At 38.7% G+C, this 18763-nt stretch overlaps 1 protein-coding gene across 1 annotated transcript; it reads left to right on the top strand.

Moving 5' to 3' along the window:
* The first annotated feature begins 255 nt into the window (after positions 1-255).
* On the top strand, positions 256-17810 carry RMP64 (ribonuclease MRP subunit p64). Its single transcript, XM_021007188.2, has 9 exons — positions 256-391; positions 5356-5510; positions 7651-7727; positions 8439-8570; positions 9160-9237; positions 10045-10385; positions 10924-10985; positions 11841-12100; positions 15910-17810. The coding sequence occupies exons 1-9, from the start codon at positions 283-285 to the stop codon at positions 16340-16342; spliced, it is 1647 nt and encodes a 548-aa protein (XP_020862847.1). The 5' UTR covers positions 256-282; the 3' UTR covers positions 16343-17810.
* The last annotated feature ends 953 nt before the right edge of the window (positions 17811-18763 follow it).

The raw sequence follows: 18763 nt of genomic DNA, 5'->3' as shown, positions 1-18763 counted from the left end.
CAGGTTGCATTCCGCTTTAAAAGTTAAATACAGCAGTTTATGTTTTTAGAGTAGAGACCACTGGAGATGATTGAATTGGGGATCCACACGGTCAGATCCGAGCTTAAAAAAAATTAAGCTCCGACCTTGCACTAGCTTCCTCTTCATTTGTAAAGTGGCCTCCCCCATTCCCGGATTTGGTCTCTCCTTGGCCCTCAAGCTTGGATCCTCCTCTCCCTCCCCCGCTTGATTTGGTCTCATCCTAGCTCCGCCCCCATCCCCTCCTTCCTTCTCTCTTCCAAGATGGCTTCAGTGGCGCCTTGCCTGGAGTGGGAGCCGTGGAACCGGGTGCACATCCCGAGCCCGGGGAGTTTGAGCACAGTGGTCGTAGAAGACAGAGATGGAGTAATTGGTGAGTAAGGGGCGCTGGACGAGGAGGAGACCATGACCTTCCCCGGCAGCTGGGAATGCTTTGGGCCTGGGGACATGGATGAGGACACGTGTTCCGGGGACAAACACTCCCTTACTTCCGGAACTCCTCCCCTGGAGGCGGAGCCCTGTCCCTGGAAGGACCAACCGTCTCCTAGGAGGAGAGAGGGGAGGCGTGGCCGCTCACTTGTCTCACCTCCCCCCTTCTGCACATGCGCCCCATGCGGACGACGCTATCTTCACCTTTGACCCCTGTAGAAGCGTGACCCCCGCGTCATACGGTGCAGTAGAAAGAGAGCTCCCTCTGGAGTCAAAGTACCCGAGTTCAAATCCTTCCTCTAACTCTTACAACCATTGCGGCCTTGGTCGAGTCGGTTTACTATCCTGGGACGTAGTTTCCTCATTTATTAAAAGAAAAAAGAGCTTGGACTAGTTGATTTATGAGGATCCTTTCTGGACCGAACCGACTCTTCAGCAGATGTTCCATGGAATGATAATACAGTAACAATGGATTTAATGCAAGAAATAATAATAATAACTTTCCTCTAGTGCGTTAAGCTTTGCAAAACAGTTTGTAAATATTATCTCATTTGATCCTCACGACCCTGGGAAGTAGGCAGAGGAAGATGAGTGAGGTTAAATGACTTACCCAGGGTCACACAGCTATTAAGTTTGTGGATCTATTTCAGCTCAGATCTTCCTGACTCCAAGTCCAGCGCCATCCGTTGGGCCACCTAGCTGCCTCTTTTCAGAATTTCTGATGACCACGAGAACTGTGGAAACAAGGTCTTGCAACATATGATTGATATATATATATATATATATATATATATATGGATAGCTATGAGGCATAGTGCATAGAGTGCTGGTCCTAGAGTCAGGAACACTCATCTTCTTGAGTTCAAATATGACCTCAGTCACTTACTAGTTGTGTGACCCTGGACAGGTTACTTAACCCTGTAAGCCTTAGTTTTCTTTGTCAAATGAGCTAAGAAGGAAATGCCAAGCCACTCCAGTATTTTTGCCAGTTGGACATGACTGAAAACAACTGAACAATATATGTTATATATTATGTATTATATATAACCAAGTTTCAACATAACTGTTAATGATAACTTGTGTATAATAAGTATCTTAAGACATATCAAAGACATTAATAAGAGAAGAAGGAGAAGGTTGGTCAGTCATGTAGCAAGTGGTTAGGGTAACAGCCTGAATGTGCATTGGTCTGTGTGAGCTATTAAAACTTAAAAGGGAGAACTCCATTGCCTTGGACAGTCCCGCTATGAAAGATTTTTGAATGGGCATGGACAAAAATCACACAAGATAAGGCATGGATTTGTTAGGATCTATGCCAGTAGAGATAGTATCCACATTAATAAGACCATAACTGTATCAAGTAAAAATGTTAATTTTACATTTTATATAGTGCTTTAAGGTTTACAAAGTACTTTCTCCACAATAAGTATGAATAAGGCAGTGCAGCTAGTGTATGCCTTTTTTACAAGTGAGGAAACTGAGGTAAAGTGACTTGCTCAGTGTTACAGCTAGTATATGGTAGAGCTGGATCAATTATTACCCAGATCTCTCGACTTCTTGCTGACTCTCTAACACACTTTATTAGGTTGGATGGTCTCAGTCTGCTTTGCTGATTCAGCATTCTATCCCACATGCTTGCTGTCATTGTAGGCTAAGGTTCTGTCCTGGATCTGTTTTTATTCCATCTCTATCATCTCTATTACCTAATCAGCTTCCATGGGTTCAATTATCATGTCATTTCAGATGACTTCCAGGCCTATATATAAAGCCTCATGTTACTAACTGCCTGTTGGACGTTTTGAATTGGATGCCCCATGGGAATCCCAAACTCAGTATGTCTAAAACAGAACTCATTATTTTTACCACCACCACCCCTCAAACTGTCCCTTTTCCAGACTTCCCTATTTTTATTGAGGATATCACTGTTTTCCTAGTTACCCAGGTTCACAACCTTAGTGTCATCCCGGACTGCTCTCATTCTTACTCATTCCACATGTTGCCAATACTTGTTGATTATATCTCCACAAAGTCCCTCATGTCTGTTTTCCATTGTTCATAGGATCACCACCTTAGTTCAATCACCTCTCCCCTGGACTCTTGCAGTAGTCTGCTTACTAGTTTCCTTCAGTTTTCTTCCCCCTCTAATCCATCCTCCACATGTTTGCCAAAGTGATATTCTTAAAACGCAGGTCTGGCAATCTTTACTCTCCTGCTTGATAATCTTCAGTGCCTCCCTCTTGCCTCTAGGATAAAATACAAACTCCTCTGTTTTGCAACTAGAGCCTATCACAACTTGATTCTAACCTACATTTCCAGCCTTCTTACACATTACTTTCTTTCCATACTACATGGGCCTGTCACACTGGCCTTCCTGTTCCTTATGAATAATATTCTATCCCCATATTTTTCATAAACTGTTACCCATATCTGGAATGCAGACCTTCTTCACTTTTGCCTCTTAGAAACCTTAGCTCACTCCAAAGCCCAGCCCACCATCTCCTACATGAAGCCTTTTCTGCCTGTTGCTAGTGCCTTCCCCACAAGATATACTTATGTTGGCAGTGGTCTCTCCTCTTCCACTCTCTTCATCTCAAAACCCCTTCACATCATCTCCCATTCCTCCTCCTTTCCCCCAGTCTCTGACAACGAGGTGGCCCTCATTTTCTCTTTGCCAAGGCTAACACCTTGGCAAACACTTTAGTCCCATCCTATCCTGTCTTCTCTAGCAGATTGCATCCTCCTTTATCCCACTTATCTCTTAAAATTTCAACCTCTCTCTAGCAGTTGGTTCCTTTTCCATTCCCTTCAAACATACCCAAGTCTCCATCACCCTTGAAAAATCCTTCACTGATCCTTCACTTACAAAATGCCATCCCCTCAAGCTGTCATCCCATAGCTTTCCTCCCTTTCTCAGCCAAAGTCCTTCAGAGTAGCTGCGTCTACTTCCTTGCCTCGTGTTCTTTCCTCAACCCTTTGCAGTGTAGCTTTCAACCTAATTAAACTGCTCTCTTCAAAGTACCAGTGATCTCTTAATTAACAAACAGGAAGGACTTTTCTCAAACCTGACCTGTCTACTGCATTTGACAACGTTGACTGCCTTGTACCCTTCTGGAATACCCCTTCCCTCTGGGTTTTCTTGATACTGCTTCTCCTGATGGATCTCCCTTGCTAAGGGAGGGGATTGTCATCCATTTCATGCTCTCTCTCCTGAACCCTCTTCTCCCTCTGTTCTCTCTCTTGGTAACCTTATCAGCTCCATTGGGTTTAACTGTCATTATGCAGATGTCTCCCAGATTTATATATCCCCCAGTCTCTTCCTGAACTTCAGTCCTATAGCACCAATAGTATTGGATCTTTCAGACTGGATATACTGGAGACATCTTAAACTCTTACCTGTCTAAAACTGAACTCACAGTCTCCCCCCCCTCCCCAAAACCCTATCCTTTTTCCAGACCTCTCTCTTTCTAGTGTCTTGAGTTCTTACTCTTGACGTTATCTTCGAATCCTGAGTCTCCCTCATCTCACATAATTAATCAGTTGCCCAATCTAGCTGTTTTCGGTCTTCAAAACGTTGCTCGCATCTGATTATTCCACTCCACTCATGAAGCGATGTAACCTTACTGCAGGTCCTCATCCCCTCTCATGTAGATTGTTGGAACAGGCTCTTTCTTAATTGGTCTTCCTGCCTTGAGTCTCTCACCACTAGGCCACTGCTGCCAAAATGATTTTCCTTAAGCATAAATCTGATCATGCAACTCCCCTACTCAACTTGGCTTTCTCTTGCCTCTAAGATCTATTATAAACTTTTAGAGCCTAATCCAACCTATCTTGCCCCCCCTGTTTGGACATGACTCCCTCTTCTGATTTCTGGAACCCAAGCCAGACTGCCCTTCTCTCTGTTCCTAACACATATCTCTCATCTCTATACCTCTGCAGTGACCATCCCCTTTGCCTGGAATGCACTCCTTCCTTTTCTCCTCAACAGATCCCTCTTTTTTATGTGTATATATTTACATGCATGTATTTATTTGCACATGTTATACACACACACACACACACACACACACACACACACACACACACACACACACACACAGAGCCACTAGGTGGCGCAGTGGATACAGCACGGCCCTGGAGTCAGGAAGACCTGAGTTTAAATGCTGCCTCAGACACTTAATCTTCACTTAAGACTTTTTCCCTCAGTTCCTTGTCTGTGAAATGAGTTGGGGAAGGAAATGGCAAACCACTCCAGTATCTTTGCTGAGAAAACCCCAAATGGGATCACAGAGCTGGTCGCAACTGAAACAAATGAACAGCAACAAAGAATATATGTGTGAACTTTATGTTGTATATGTACATATGTGCGTGTTGTCTTCCTTATTAAAATGTAAGCTTGTTGGGTATAGAGATCATTCCATTCTTTGTTCCCTGCATCCTCGCTACCTGGCACTTCGTAGATGCTGCTTGATTGAGTTTCCTTGTAGGATATAAACTCGTTGAGGGCATTTAATGTTTCATTTCTGTTTTTGTATTCCCAGTACTTGGCACTTAATAAATGCTTGTTGATTGATATGGAAAATACCTTAAGTGAGCTTATTATCTATTTACTAAGCAAATACTCCAGTACTATAGAGGTGATTCTGCCTTTGACTCAAGAACCCACAATTGTTACAAATACATAATAGGCCATCTATTCAGTACATCCAATCTAGTTTTTAATAAAGTTTCATTCGGGTGACTTCTTACTATAGATTACTTCACAAATAGATGATAAGCTCCCTGAAGGTATTTTCATATCCCTCAACAATATGTGATGTATGAATGAAAGGGATACCTTTCAGCCTATATGCAAGCATACAGTGGCTATAGACCTGCTTGTACAGTAAGGCTTGATTTCTCTCTTTTCAGGTTCATACATTAAAGCCCTGACTAAGGAGTGCCACAGTGTCAGAATGTCCTTGCTGAGAAAAGGTTTGGATACAGAAACGGGTGTCTTACATGCAATCCTTTACAGTAATCACAACAAGCTGGGTCGCCACAAGCCGTATTTGGCTCTCAAACAGGTCAGAAGGGAGCATTGTCTTTTTAGATACTAGCAGATTTACTTGTCAGAGATGTCAAGCATCCTTCTGTTTGTTCTCCTTCCTGATAAGTCATCTCTTAGTTAACTCTTTAGCAACTATTAACCCATAGGCCTATTTCTCATCTATGTAAAGTCTTTGTAAGAATTGACAGTGTAGACATCTAGAGTATCACTGATAGAAACATAAAATCAGAAGATTATATTCTACAACAGATCACAGCTTTATGGTCAGTTAGGGGACTGAAAAGTAGAAAAAATAGGTGATGCCCTTATTGTTTATTGATTTTTTTTAAAAAAATATTTGATGTGATAACTTCAAAGGCCATTTCTTTTAACATTTAATTTTTATTTGATTTTTTTCTAAATTATATGTAAACAGAAATTTTAACATTTAAAAAAAAAATTTTCAGTTCCAAATCCTCTTCCTCCCTCCCTCTCTTGACCCTTCCCTGAGAAGTCAAGCAATTTGATATAGATTATACAAATGCAGTTATGTAAAACATTTCCATATTTCAAAAGAAAATGCAGATGAAAAAACCAAAGATAATAAAGAAAGTTAAAAAAGTATGCATCAATCTGTATTCAGATTTTATCAGTTCTTTCTCTGGAGGTAGATAGTATTTTTTTTTTATCATGAGTCCTTTGGGATTGTTTTAGATCATTGTATTACTGAGAATAGCTAAGTCATTCATAGTTGATCCTCATACAATACAGCTGTTACTGTGTACAGTGTTCTCCTGGTTCTACTCACTTCACTCTTCATCAGTTTAAGTAAGTCTTTCCAGGTTTTTCTGAAAGTGTCTTGGAACTTGTTCAGCCATTCCCTAACTGATGGGCATCGCCTCAATTTCCAGTTCTTTACCACCACAAAAAAGAACTGCTATAAATATTTCTGTATGTGTAGATTAAATATATAAATGTTATTAGCGTAGAGGTGATAAAGCTATGAGAATGTGTGAATAAGGAGGGAGGGAAAATTCTTTTAAGTGCTTGCTATTTATTATTAGACAGTGTGCTAAGCACTTCTTTTAAAAACCTTCTCATTTGAGCCTCATAGCAACCCTGTGAGGTAGGTGCTGTTCTTATCTCCATTTTACAGTTGAGAAAACAGAGGCAGACAGCAGTTATACAGCTTAACTAGGTGGACACAGTTAGTGAGGATCTGAGGTTAAATTTGAACTCAGATCTTTGTGACTTCAGTACCAGCCTTCTCTCCAGCATGGCAGCAGCTCCCTCCTTGTTTGAGGGGGATAGCGAGAGAAAGAACAGCTGAGGATCAAAGATTGAGCTTGGGAACCCTTCTGAAGTTAGAAGATAAGGCAAAGAGAAAATGGGAATTGATTTGATTGGCCTTTTTGGGAGTACATCTATTGCTTAAGCAGGAAAAAAGTATATTTTTTATGTAATTGCTAGATGAAAACGTTTAGTTCTTACCTGTCCTTGGAGCCTAACCCTTGCCCCGTCTCCACTCTGGCAGTGTCTCTGGGTATCCCTGTCACGTTTTGTGCCACTCGTGTGGCATTGCATTGGTGGTCCTTTTGTGACATGTGTCTACTTAATGTTTCACAAATTTAGAGCACTTTAATGTAAAAAATTACATTTCCTAAGATGGAAAATCTTAACAAAGAATTAATAGATGAAGAACTGATCTCTCCTTTGACCCTCTGTCATACTTAATTGTTTCATACTCTATAATATTGCACTCAATTATATGCTGTCCTGTTTTTTAATTTGTATATGCTGTCCTATTTTTTAATTTGTTTCATCTGTATAAAAGTCGGAATACAAACTGGAGGGAAGTCTCATGTACCTTCCATGTCGTCCATAGCACCTGTTTATATAATGTCATTCTTATAGAAGGTACTCAGGAAATAATTGATGAATATGTTTGGCTAGGGAAATTGATAGATTGTTCCTACAAATACTTTGGTTTTAATAACATGTATTTTATTCTTTGCCTTTGCTTTCTGTAACTCAGAAAACACAGTACATTCTCCCTCCGCAGTTTGCTGTGTGTTTCAATGCTGGGGACACTTACATGCATTCATTTGTCCAATTTGGCTTGTTTGAGATCAGCAATCTTACTTGCCTATTGTAAATGCTAATCTTCGTTGTTTCAGGTAGAACAGTGTCTCAAGCGAATGAATTGTGTGAATATGGAGGGGTCCATTCAAGATCTCTTTGAGCTATGTCCTAAGTAAGTGTCACAGGGTGGTTATTTCAAGACTTTATAGACTAGAGGTCTAAAGTTTTTTGCTTTAGTATCTGACGTTTTATGATTTTGCTTTATTAAGAAAGAAACACCCATGGCTAATAGTAAAGCTGCTTAACCTTAATGAATTCTGAAGATGTAATGACTATTTAGACTTAATGAATTCATTGTACAGCAAAACACTATATTGGGATTAGAAGAAATGTGTTCTAAAACTGGCCTGGCCACTAACTAGCAGTGGGGCCTTGGACAAATCACTTAGCTTCTGAGATTTTGTTTCTTCATCCATGAAACAAGGTAATTGGATCACAGGATTCCTTCCAGGTCTTCTATTACTCTTGTTCACATTCTGTCACGTGTCATTGGTTATTGCAGCAAAACTTTTCACTATTAGTTTTTATAAAGACAAAATGCAGCGGGGTCTATGATAACAAAGCACGCTTCTGGTGCTCAGACCATTAGTTAAGGGCAAGACTACACTGGCATTACAATGAAATCTATAATTATATTGAGAGTCCATTGTGATGACTGATGAGCGTAGCTGTTTAAAAATGATCTTAAAATAACTGTCCGCTTGAAAATGTTAGGTAGATAATACTTTCTTGTCAGTGCCTAGTACCCAAGTATGTGACAAGTAAGTACATTTACACTCGTGGCTCATTCTAATAATTCAGTCTTTCTGTTTCTGACAACTAGAGAAGATAAACTTGAAAATGCAAAAAAGTACATCATTCCCAGCCAGCCAGTTTTGGAGTTTGTGTTAATGAAGATTTTGGGAACCTGCAAATTAATACTACGTTTATTAGACTGTTGCTGCAAGACATTTCTGTATCCTTCATTTAGTTTTAACATTTCCATTTTAGTAGGAAATTGTTTCAGTATATTTAATAGTGTTTTTCTATATAGTGTAGAGTTCTAGGGAGACTACAGAGCTTTTTGCCTCCTTCTCCTAAGATCTGTTTGTTGTTTTGTTGCCAAAGACATTTTTATTCTTCAGTTAGTCTGCCAATGTTTGTGAGAGGCAGGTGTTGTAATAGCGTTAGCATGATGGTAAATGCATCAATAAGTTTTGGGCACCTTTATGTGAAATGAATTTAAATGTTAGTAAATATGAGACAAATTTCCTTTGCCAGCAGTATTTTTCTCTAACATATATAAAGCAGTGGTGTCAAATTCAAATAGAAGTGGTTCCCTTTGGGCCACATAGTGACTTAGAAAACCACAAGTTAATATTATCTGTGTTGTATTGTATTTGTATTTATTTCGTTAAACATTTCCCAATTACATTTTCATCTGGTTCCACTGGACTAGGAAGTTTTGAGGGCTAGGTTTGTGAGTTTGACGCCTCTGATGTAGGTTACAAGCAATCGTTTTTGTCTTTTTTTTTTTTTACCTTAATTCAGCATTTGGCCTTTAGCTTAACTGTGAAGCATCTTTGTTTGGAAGAATTCATCATTTTAAACACTGTTATTATAGGATTGGTGAGCAGAGTATGGTATGTACATTCTTTTGAAATATCTGAATATCTGATTTCATTGTTTGAATTTCCTCTCCCATTCTGCCGGGCAGATTATTGGCAGTCTTTATTATTGAGAGATAGGGTGGTTCAGCGAGTTTTGGGTTTTTAACCCTCATCACAAAATGATAGTACAGGAGAAGGCTGGTCATATGTTTCCTTCTTCATTTGATTTATTCTTTTGGCCACAGTTGAATAATAATGAGTTGATTATTAATGTATAATTCAAAAGAAAATCTTTGAATTTGAGGCACAGAGGTCATCCATAGAAGAGTTACCTGTTTAGTTCAAACAACATGGCCTCTAATTGGGTCTTGGATTAGAGAGAATTATTATGGAAGTTAACACATTCCCTATTTTAAATTATACTTTTTCTTGTATATTTACATTTTTTCCCCTAATAGCTTCCATATTTTTGAGTAGATAATGGATGTTTAGCAAATTCATTAAATCCTATGTGCTTGAGAGTGTTTCTGTGCACTTCAAATCCCTTTTGAAGCAATTTTTTTTCTAATTGGTATAAAGCTATGGAGTGTGTTAGAGAAGAAAAGAAATCTATTTTTTTATATAATTTAGATGAAGTGGCAATAATAATTTAAAGGATGGTGTTTTGCAGACTTAAGATTGTATAGGAATTGTGTGTGCGTGTGTGTGTGTGTGTGTGTACATATACCTATACATACATACATACATATATATATAGTAGCTTAATGATATAATCTTGCATTATCTTAACAACTTTATAATATTCTAGCTAACTCATGAATTTCTTTTTTTCCCTCCTAGGGTCTTGTATAAAGATGCTTTTAAAAAACTTGTCTCTTTATATAATCCTTTGTTTAAATTGCTGCAAGAGGTATCCAGGATTCAACCAATGCCTTACTTCAAAAATTTTACCTTTCCTGCTGAGCTTAAAGAATTTTTAGGAGAGGCCTATCTTGATGTCATTAAGAAAAAGATGGAAGCTAAAGGAGTGACAAAATTGCTAAACAGACTATTTCTAGCCAAAGAGAAATTGAACAAACCTATTGAAGAAATAGCCTTAGAAAAAGTTAAACAAATGAAGATAAAGGTGAAGGATAATGTGGATATTGGGAAGGCAGTGCAGAAGAGGAAAAGCCACAGAGGTAACTCATTTTTGTTTGGTTTTGCTCCTGTCTTTGTCTAACCTAGGCATTTGTTCTGGCTATAAATTTGTATTACCTAGGAGCAGGTAGGTGGAGCAGTGGATAGAGTCCTGGAGTCAAGAGGACCTGAGTTCAAATCAGGCCTAGCTGTGTGACCCTTAGGCAAGTTACTTGACCCCAATTACCTAAAAAAAAAAATGTATTACCTGGGACAGATTTTAGTGTCTACATTCATTGTAATTCTAGAGTTGTTACTCAGAGTACAAGACAGGTATCCCTAATGAGGCATAGTTATCTTTTTGCTTGTTTAGGGTAACAGGTAAATTTCTGAACTTGGGCATTTAGATTTTTATTTTGGCACTTTCTTTTAGGTTTTGTTAATCATCTAATTAATGGTCAAGTGATTCCTTCATAGTTACTTTTAATAGTTTGGCAGGAAAGAGACTTTGAGAGTGAATTAGATTGTGAGGTTAGTGTTTATTTGGAAAAGAGTTTGTGCTATACTAAATCAGCCTGTGTGATTTTTCTAATTCCACAGAAACATCATCAGGATTTGACCTGAAGGCCTTTTGCAAACAACCAAAGCACAAAGCTACCGTGGTTTGTGTGTTTTAAAATTTATTATATATTACTAACAGTGTTTAACTGTAAATTTGAAATTATGAAAAAAGTTGGAATTTAATTTAATTATTTTGGGGAATATATCATTTAATCATTAATTCACTTAAAAGGAGCACTTTAAATACATTTAAATATAAATACAATATTATATCTAATATGGAAATATGTTTTGTGTCACTTCACACGTATAATTGATGTCATATTGCTTGCCTTCTCAAGGGCTGGGGAGGGGAAAGGAAGAGGGAGAGCTCAAGGAAGCAACTCAAAATTTAAAAAAAAAGAATATTAAAGATAAATTTTAAAAACTTACATATAAAGATAAATATAATAGTTTTTCTTTTTTCCTTTTTATCATTTATTTATTTTTAGCATTCTTTTTAAATTTTGTGTTCCAGATTCTTTCCCTCCCTCCTACCCCTCTCATACCCACTGAGAAGGCATACAATATGATATAAATGATGCATGTGAAATCATGCAAAACATATTTCCATATTAGCCATATTGGGGGGAAAAAAAGAAAAGCAAAAAAAAAAATGAAGAAAACAAAATTTACTTCATTTTGCATTCAGAATTCATAAATTCTCTCTGGAGATAGGTAGCATTTTTTCATCATGAGTCCTTAAGAATTGTCTTGTATCATTATATTCATCAATAACCACCCCCTTCACCTTTTTTTATAGTACAATAGTACTCCATCATAATCACCTGACTCTGGCAATCCCAGTGTGGCCAATGACCCTTCTCTTAGAGAGTTTGTGCTTTATTGACTGCCTTTGAAGGCTGCTCACTTCCCATGACATTTGCCTTTCTTATTCTTGCCTGTCCACCCTCCAGGACACCAACTTCAAGCTTGTGTGTTCTGAAAGGAGAGTACGAAAAGCCATCAGCTCATCCCAGCCGCTGGTGGGATCCTCTCATGCCAGAAACCTTGTACTGAGGATCCGAGAGGCACAGTCTTTTACACAACTTTCAGAAGAAATCCAAACAGCCATTTTCTGGTGTAGACGAAAAAAACTGAAGCATAAAGCCACCTTTTTGGGTAACAAACTTCTAAAAAGTAACCGGCTTAAACATGTGGAAGCTCAAGGTTGCAGGTAGGTCATATTTAATGTGCTGTGCTTTTTGGGTTCAAGCAGTGAATGCTTTTTGCTTTTTCTGTGCGTTTTGCTACTTCTTACTTCACTTTTCACTCTCATCTTTAATGGATTTTTATTGATGATTTTTGTTTTTCCATTGCTTAGAGGTCCCTTAAATCCATTCTGCTCTCGAACAGTGGATAGAGGTGCTGGGTCTGGAATCAGTAAAACCTAAGTTCACATCCATTCTAGACACTTACTAGCTGTATGACCATGGGCAAGTCACTTAACTCCTGTTTGCCTTAGTTTCCTTATACATATACGTTGCTATTAAAGATGTTTTCACATTAGTCAAATGTAAAAAATTGTAAAATGGGGATAACAATAGCACCTACCTCTTAAGGTTTTTGTGAAGATCAAATTAGATAATAATTGTAAAGTGCTTAGCACAGTGCCTTGCACATAGTAAGCTTTATATAAATGTTAGTTATTATTATTATTACCCATGTGAATCACCAGAATCATAATCCACTTTGGTAAGTTTGAGAGGTTCTCTGTTGTATCATACATCCTTCATTCCCCAGGACAACAGCAGGACTCTCTGATGTTACATCAGGTTGATAGACAGCTGCCTTAGTATATTCAAGGTAGCTGGGAATCATCACCTACTACAATTGAATTCTTCCTCTGACCCTTATTGGGGAATACGTCACCAGAAAACTTCTGTGGCTCTGGTTTTGGAAGACCAGAAACATCTTCTAGCTTCTTCCTTTTCAGGAGGAGCCCTGTACCTGTTTTTAAACTGTTTACTTGTATTTGTCTTTGTGTAACACTTTCCTACTCTCTGATCCTCTGACAAAGAGTCAGGTCTCCCTCTTTCCACTTCATACCCCTTTTTTCTCTATTGAATCCCCACTATGTCCCTTTAGGAACAGAAGACCTGCATTGTGGAGAGGCATTCTTTTTTCAATTTTAAACTTTCAGTTTATGAAGAAAAGTTTGAAAGAGACCTCTGCCCTTTTTGTCTAGCTCAGAGCTAAGAACTAATACATTTAAATACATTGTATTTCAAAATGTAAAAACCATTCTTAGCTCACCATGGTTTGTGGATCCCTGCTAGAGATTATTGGCATTTTAAGAAGTCTGTAATAAATTTAGCAGGGTAATAACAATTTACTTATGTCCCTTTCCGCATTTCTGTTGGTGGATCTGTGAACTAGTTCAGTCATTTTGGAAAACAATTTGGAACTACACATACTCTAAGTACATATGTGAAAGAGATAAAAAACAGAGGTAAAAGACCAACATGTTTAAAATATTTATATTTGGTATAAGAACTCAGTATTTAACAGAAACTGCTGGGAAAACTGGAAAATAGTATGGCAGAAACTTGGGCATAGACCAACATCTCACACCCTATACCAAGATAAAATCAAAATGGATACATGATTTAGATATAAAGGCTGATACTATTAAGCAAAGTAGGAGAGCAAGGAATAGCTTACCTGTCAGATCTGTGGAAAAGGGAAGAATTTATGACCAAACAAGAGACAGAGAAAATTATGAAGTGCAAAATGGATGATTTTGATTACATTAAATTGAAAAGTTTTTTCACGAATAAAGCCAATGAAACCAAGATTAGAAGGGAAGCAGAAAGCTGGAAACAATTTTTACAGCCAGTGTCTTTGATAAGGGCCTCATTTCTAAAATATAGAGAGCTGAGTTGAATTTATAAGAATACAAGTCATTCCCCAATTGTAAATGGTCAAAGGATATGAATAGGCAGTTTTCAGAGGAAGAAATTAGAGCTATCTATAGTCATATGAAAAAAGTGCTGTGAATCACAGTTGATTAGAGAAATGCAAATCAAAATGACTCTGAGGTACCCCATCACACCTATTAGATTGGCTAACATGACAAAACAGGAAAATGATAAATGTTGGAGATGTGGGAAAATTGGAACACTAATGCATTGTTGGTGGAGTTGTGAACTGATCCAGCCGTTCTGGAGAGCAGTTTGGAGCTACGGCCAAACGGCTATAAAACTGTGCATACCCTTTTTTAAAATTTTATTTCATTATTTTAATTCTTTTTTTTATTAATTTATTTTGATTTATCAACAATCACTTCCATAGGCTTTTGAGTTTTAAATTTTTCTACCCCTCCCTCCCCACCTCTTCCTAAGATGGCTTGCAATGTGATATAGGCCATACATATACATTCCTATTAAACATATTTTCACATTTGTCATGTTGTAAGGAAGAATTAGAACCAATAGGAGGAACCACAAAAAAGAGAAAACAAAAAAGAAAAAAAATAGCAAATAGTATTCTTTGATCTGCATTCAAACTCCATAGTTCTTTCTTTGGATGTGGATAGCATTTTCTATCATGAGACCTTTGGAGATTTGCATTGCTGAGAAGAGCGAAGTCTGTCAAAGTCAGTCATCACACAATGTGGCTGTTAACTGTGTACAGTGTTCTCCTGGTTCTGCTCACTTCACTCCACATCAGACCATACAAGTCTTTCCAGGTTTTTATGCTGCCTGCTCATCATTTCTTACAGCACAGTAGTATTCTGTTACATTCATATACCACATATACCACAACTTGTTCAGCCATTCCCCAACTGATGGGGATCCCCTCAATTTCCACCTTTTTGCCACCAACAAAAAGAGCTGCTATAAATATTTTTGTACATGTGGGTCCTTTTCCCATTTGTATGATGTCTTTGGGATACAACCCTAGAAGTGTGCATACCCTTTGACTCAGTGCTACCACTTCTAGGTAAAACCTGGAAATACAGGACTGATGCAGAGTGAAATGAGCCGAACCAGGAGAACATTATACACTAACAGCCACATTGTGTGATGACTGACTTTAATAGACTTAGCTCTTCTCAACAATGCAAGGCTCTAAGACAGCTCCAGAAGACTCTTGATGGAAAATGCTATCCTCATCCAGAAAAAATAATGATTGTGATATGGAAGTAATGGTTTGAAAACAGAAATCTAGAGATCAGATCGTAACTCATTCAGATCAGCAAACCTTTATTAAAAGTGCCCACATCTGAGCAGCTATGGGACAGCTAAGTGGCACAGTAGCTAGAAAACTGGCCCTGGAGTCTGGAGGACCCGAGTTCAAATCCTGCCTCAGACACTTACTAGCTTTGTGACCCTGGGCAAATCACTTAACCCTGATTGCCTCCCAAAACCCCCCAACCAAACAAAGAAGTACCTACGTTGTCCTAAGTGCTAAGTATATTAAGATAAGAAATTATATAGGCCCCGGGGCAGCGAGGTGGCACAGTAGATAAAGCACCGGCCCTGAAGTCAGGAGGACCTGAGTTCAAATGCGGCCTCAGACTGAACACTTGACATTTCCTAGCTGTGTGACCCGGGGCAAGTCACTTAACCCCAATTGCCTAAAAGCAAAAAAAAAAAAAAAGAAATTATATAGTCCCTAAGCTCAAGGAGCTTATGTTCTTCTGAATTAAGTTGTTTCTTTTTGTTTTTATATCATATTCATTTCCCATCTTCCTCCTCTACCCAGAGCCATCCCTTGTAAGGAAGGAGAAAGGGAGAAAAAAAAAGTTCAGCAAAACAAGACTATACCTCAAGGAGGGACTCTCATTTTTATCTTCATCTCCCTTTTATCTCATACAGTGCTTTGCACAGACTAGGCACTTAGTGTTTGTTAAATTGAATTGTGTATTTTTATATTTTGTTGACAGAGATGGAAAGAAGAGGGAAAAGAGAAAATGAGTGATTCTGATAGATTTTTCTCTAACTAATAGGTTTTTAAATTTTTTCCTTTCTCTTTTAAAAGCTTGCCCAAGAAATTGAACTGCATAAAAACGTCCGTCTGTAACTTCCTTCTCCTTGGCTTGGGTAACATGTCTTCAAAGTGCCATCTGAGACGAATCACTTCACAGAATAAATTTATAAAGCAGCAGAGGAAACCACAGAGAAAGTTGCAGCCCACTGTTCTGAAGGAAATTCAACAGTTTCTTCATCAGACTGAGAAGGTTGTCACAGAGGGAGATGCCAAAAGCACATTCTCAGACCTTACAATTCATAGACCTGAACTGGCATCAAAAAAGAGCCAGCTGTTGGACAACAGAAATGCAAATCATATTGAAAATTGCAGTGGTGCAGTGAAGTCACCCACATTGGCTCAAGTAAAGGAAAGTAGCACTACATCAGAAACTGTCGGAGACGTGGATGACATCGATGATATTTTTTCTTCATTGGGAGTTTAGTTGTACATATACATGTGAAACTGCATTAGTTTATTAAGAAAGGAAGCAGCTCATAATTATGTCTGCTAGATGGGGCTCCATAGTGCACCGCTGAGTGGTGGGAGTTCTGCGTTGTACCCAGAAGCAATGGAGGTATCTGCATTCATGCAGAATCACTCCCCAAGTCCTGAAACTGACTTTAAGAGGCCTCAGGGCCCCTAAGAACTTGGACTGGGTTGATTTGTTTACCAAGGATTCTAGGTAGATTGGCTTTGAGGAAATGTGTATATTTTGCACCAAACTAGGTACCTAAAAAATCTGCCTTGGTCAGGACCCCTACTCCTCAGCTGGCTCCAGTGGATCCAGTATGTTATGAAACTGGAAGATGGAGGTATCCAAAAGGTCACTGTTTGATTTACTGGCTTAATTATAATATAATGATGTTGCCACTTGTTATGTCTATGGGGCATCAGGATTTCTTGTTTTGGGTGATTGTGTTGTCCAGTTTTTATATGATATAAATAGAATTGATCACCAAGAAAAGTTAGTGTTACCACTGGTCTTATTACTGGGGCCAAATTAAATCAGTTTCCATTTTCCCATTTACTTAAGGGTTAAGTGCTTTGAAATGTTCAATCTCTCCAATCTGTGGAGTTAGAATATTCTTTACTTATATCTCTATTTTGTTTGAATAATAGGTTTTTTTTGGGTGCATGCAGGGAAGCTGGGGCATTTTGTTTTTCTAAAAAATTGCAAAAAAATGTCAGGCCTCTATTTCTTATACGAATCTTTTGCCCTTTTGAAATTAGTCTCCAATTCTTTCAGTAGGCTGCATTCCACAGTTCAGCCATGGTTTTTGCCACTGGACTACAATGACTGTGTAAGAGAGAGTGAGACTGACTTCTGTGTGGCTCTGCCTCACTCAGATCCAGTTCCCACGCGAGTCAGGATGTCACCTGTAATGTCATTGGTCCTCTTTGAAAATGAAAGACAAACAACAAGAAGAACCACAGTGAAGGTATCCCGTTTGGAACTGAGGCAGTAAGGTGGCCCAATAGACTTGATGTCACAGAGGCCCGAGTTTGAATCCTGCCTTAAATCTCCAACTAGCCTTTTGAACCTGAGCAAGTCAACCTGTCTGCCTTGGTTTCCTTCCTCACCTCTGGAATGGGGATAATAATAGCACCCATTTCCCAGGGTTGTTAAGGATCAAAGGAAACAGGATTTGAAAAGTAGCTCCCAAACTTAATGTTTATTTTGACTTTTTTACCCACTTTTGCTATTTCTTACTCTGTCTCAGGGGTTCTTAACTTTCTTTGTGTTATGGCCCCATTTGGCAAGCTGGTAAAGTCTAGGGACCCCTTCCTTCCCAGAAGAATGTATTTAAATGCACAAGGTAAAATACATAGGATTACAAAGGAAGCCAGTTAATGTTGAAATACAGTTACCAATATAATAATAAAGTTTGCAGATCCCAGGTTAAGAGCCACTTATCCCTTTCACCTTGCTTTTCTTTGTTTCCTTTTCCATTTGCCTGGTCCTTGTTAAAACAGCCAAGCTTTATCCATCAGTTCTATCAAAAAAAAAAAAAGTATAGGGGGCAGCTAGGTGGCGCAGTGGATAGAGCACCAGCCCTAAAGTCAGGAGGACCTGGGTTCAAATCCTGTCTCAGACCAGACACTTGACACGTACTAACTGTGTGACCCTGGGCAAGTCACTTACCCCAGTTGCCTAACCAAAAAACAAAAAAAAATTGTTAATACCTTACATGTCTAGCTAGTATTTAATTACCGTGGGCCAAGCCTCTATTAGGTTAGTCCAGTTGTTTACATTCTCCCTTTAAAGTAAGCAGTTAAAGACTATGAAAACAAACTAAAACCAACTCTACTGAGCATTAAAGGGGCCTGTTTTAAAGTTCAAATATTAGAAAAATGCTACTTCTTCTGTGTTACCAAGTCAGGAAGCTAAACCTATAGCAGTTGGAATTCAGGAATAGCTTCTGCTGTTGTTAGCCCCCGTTCCCCTCCCCCAACCTCTCAGACTTTACTCCCCTCACCTTGCAGGCTAACAGCCTCCCCAGCACTAAAGAACCAAACAGCGAGTGACATGGGAGCCGCGGCCTGGCTATAGAGGGAGGGAGAGGGAGGCAGACTCCCTGCAGCTGCAGACACAGAGGTGGTGCCCCTATTCTCGACAGGGTGACCGATCTTTTACCACATCAAGGAATAAACTGTTTTGAATAAGGGACTTTTCTAGTTAAATGAAGCGTTGGCTTTTTTTCCATTTTCACTATTTGATGGGTCCAAAATACACGTACCCTTCCCTTCCTTAGTAACACCATCCAAAATATGACTTAACTTTCTCTTAATGATTCTCTCCTTCCTAAATCGGAATACTGCAGAGTATTTGCTAAAGTAGCTGATATAGTAAGGTACCGATACC

Source organism: Phascolarctos cinereus, unplaced genomic scaffold (assembly GCF_003287225.1).
Source record: "Phascolarctos cinereus isolate Bilbo 61053 unplaced genomic scaffold, phaCin_HiC Scaffold_726;HRSCAF=1367, whole genome shotgun sequence".
Classification (NCBI taxonomy): Eukaryota; Metazoa; Chordata; class Mammalia; order Diprotodontia; family Phascolarctidae; genus Phascolarctos; species Phascolarctos cinereus.
The sequence above is the reverse complement of the archived record's forward strand: the minus strand, read 5'-3'. Positions and strand labels throughout refer to the sequence as shown.

Coding starts and splice junctions, on each gene's coding strand:
- RMP64 (XM_021007188.2), top strand. CDS start 283: ATGGCTTCAGTGGCGCCTTGCCTGGAGTGGGAGCCGTGGAACCGGGTG. Junction 7,728..8,438: donor CTCTTTGAGCTATGTCCTAA/GTAAGTGTCACA, acceptor TCTGACAACTAG/AGAAGATAAACTTGAAAATG. Junction 9,238..10,044: donor GGATTGGTGAGCAGAGTATG/GTATGTACATTC, acceptor TTTCCCTCCTAG/GGTCTTGTATAAAGATGCTT.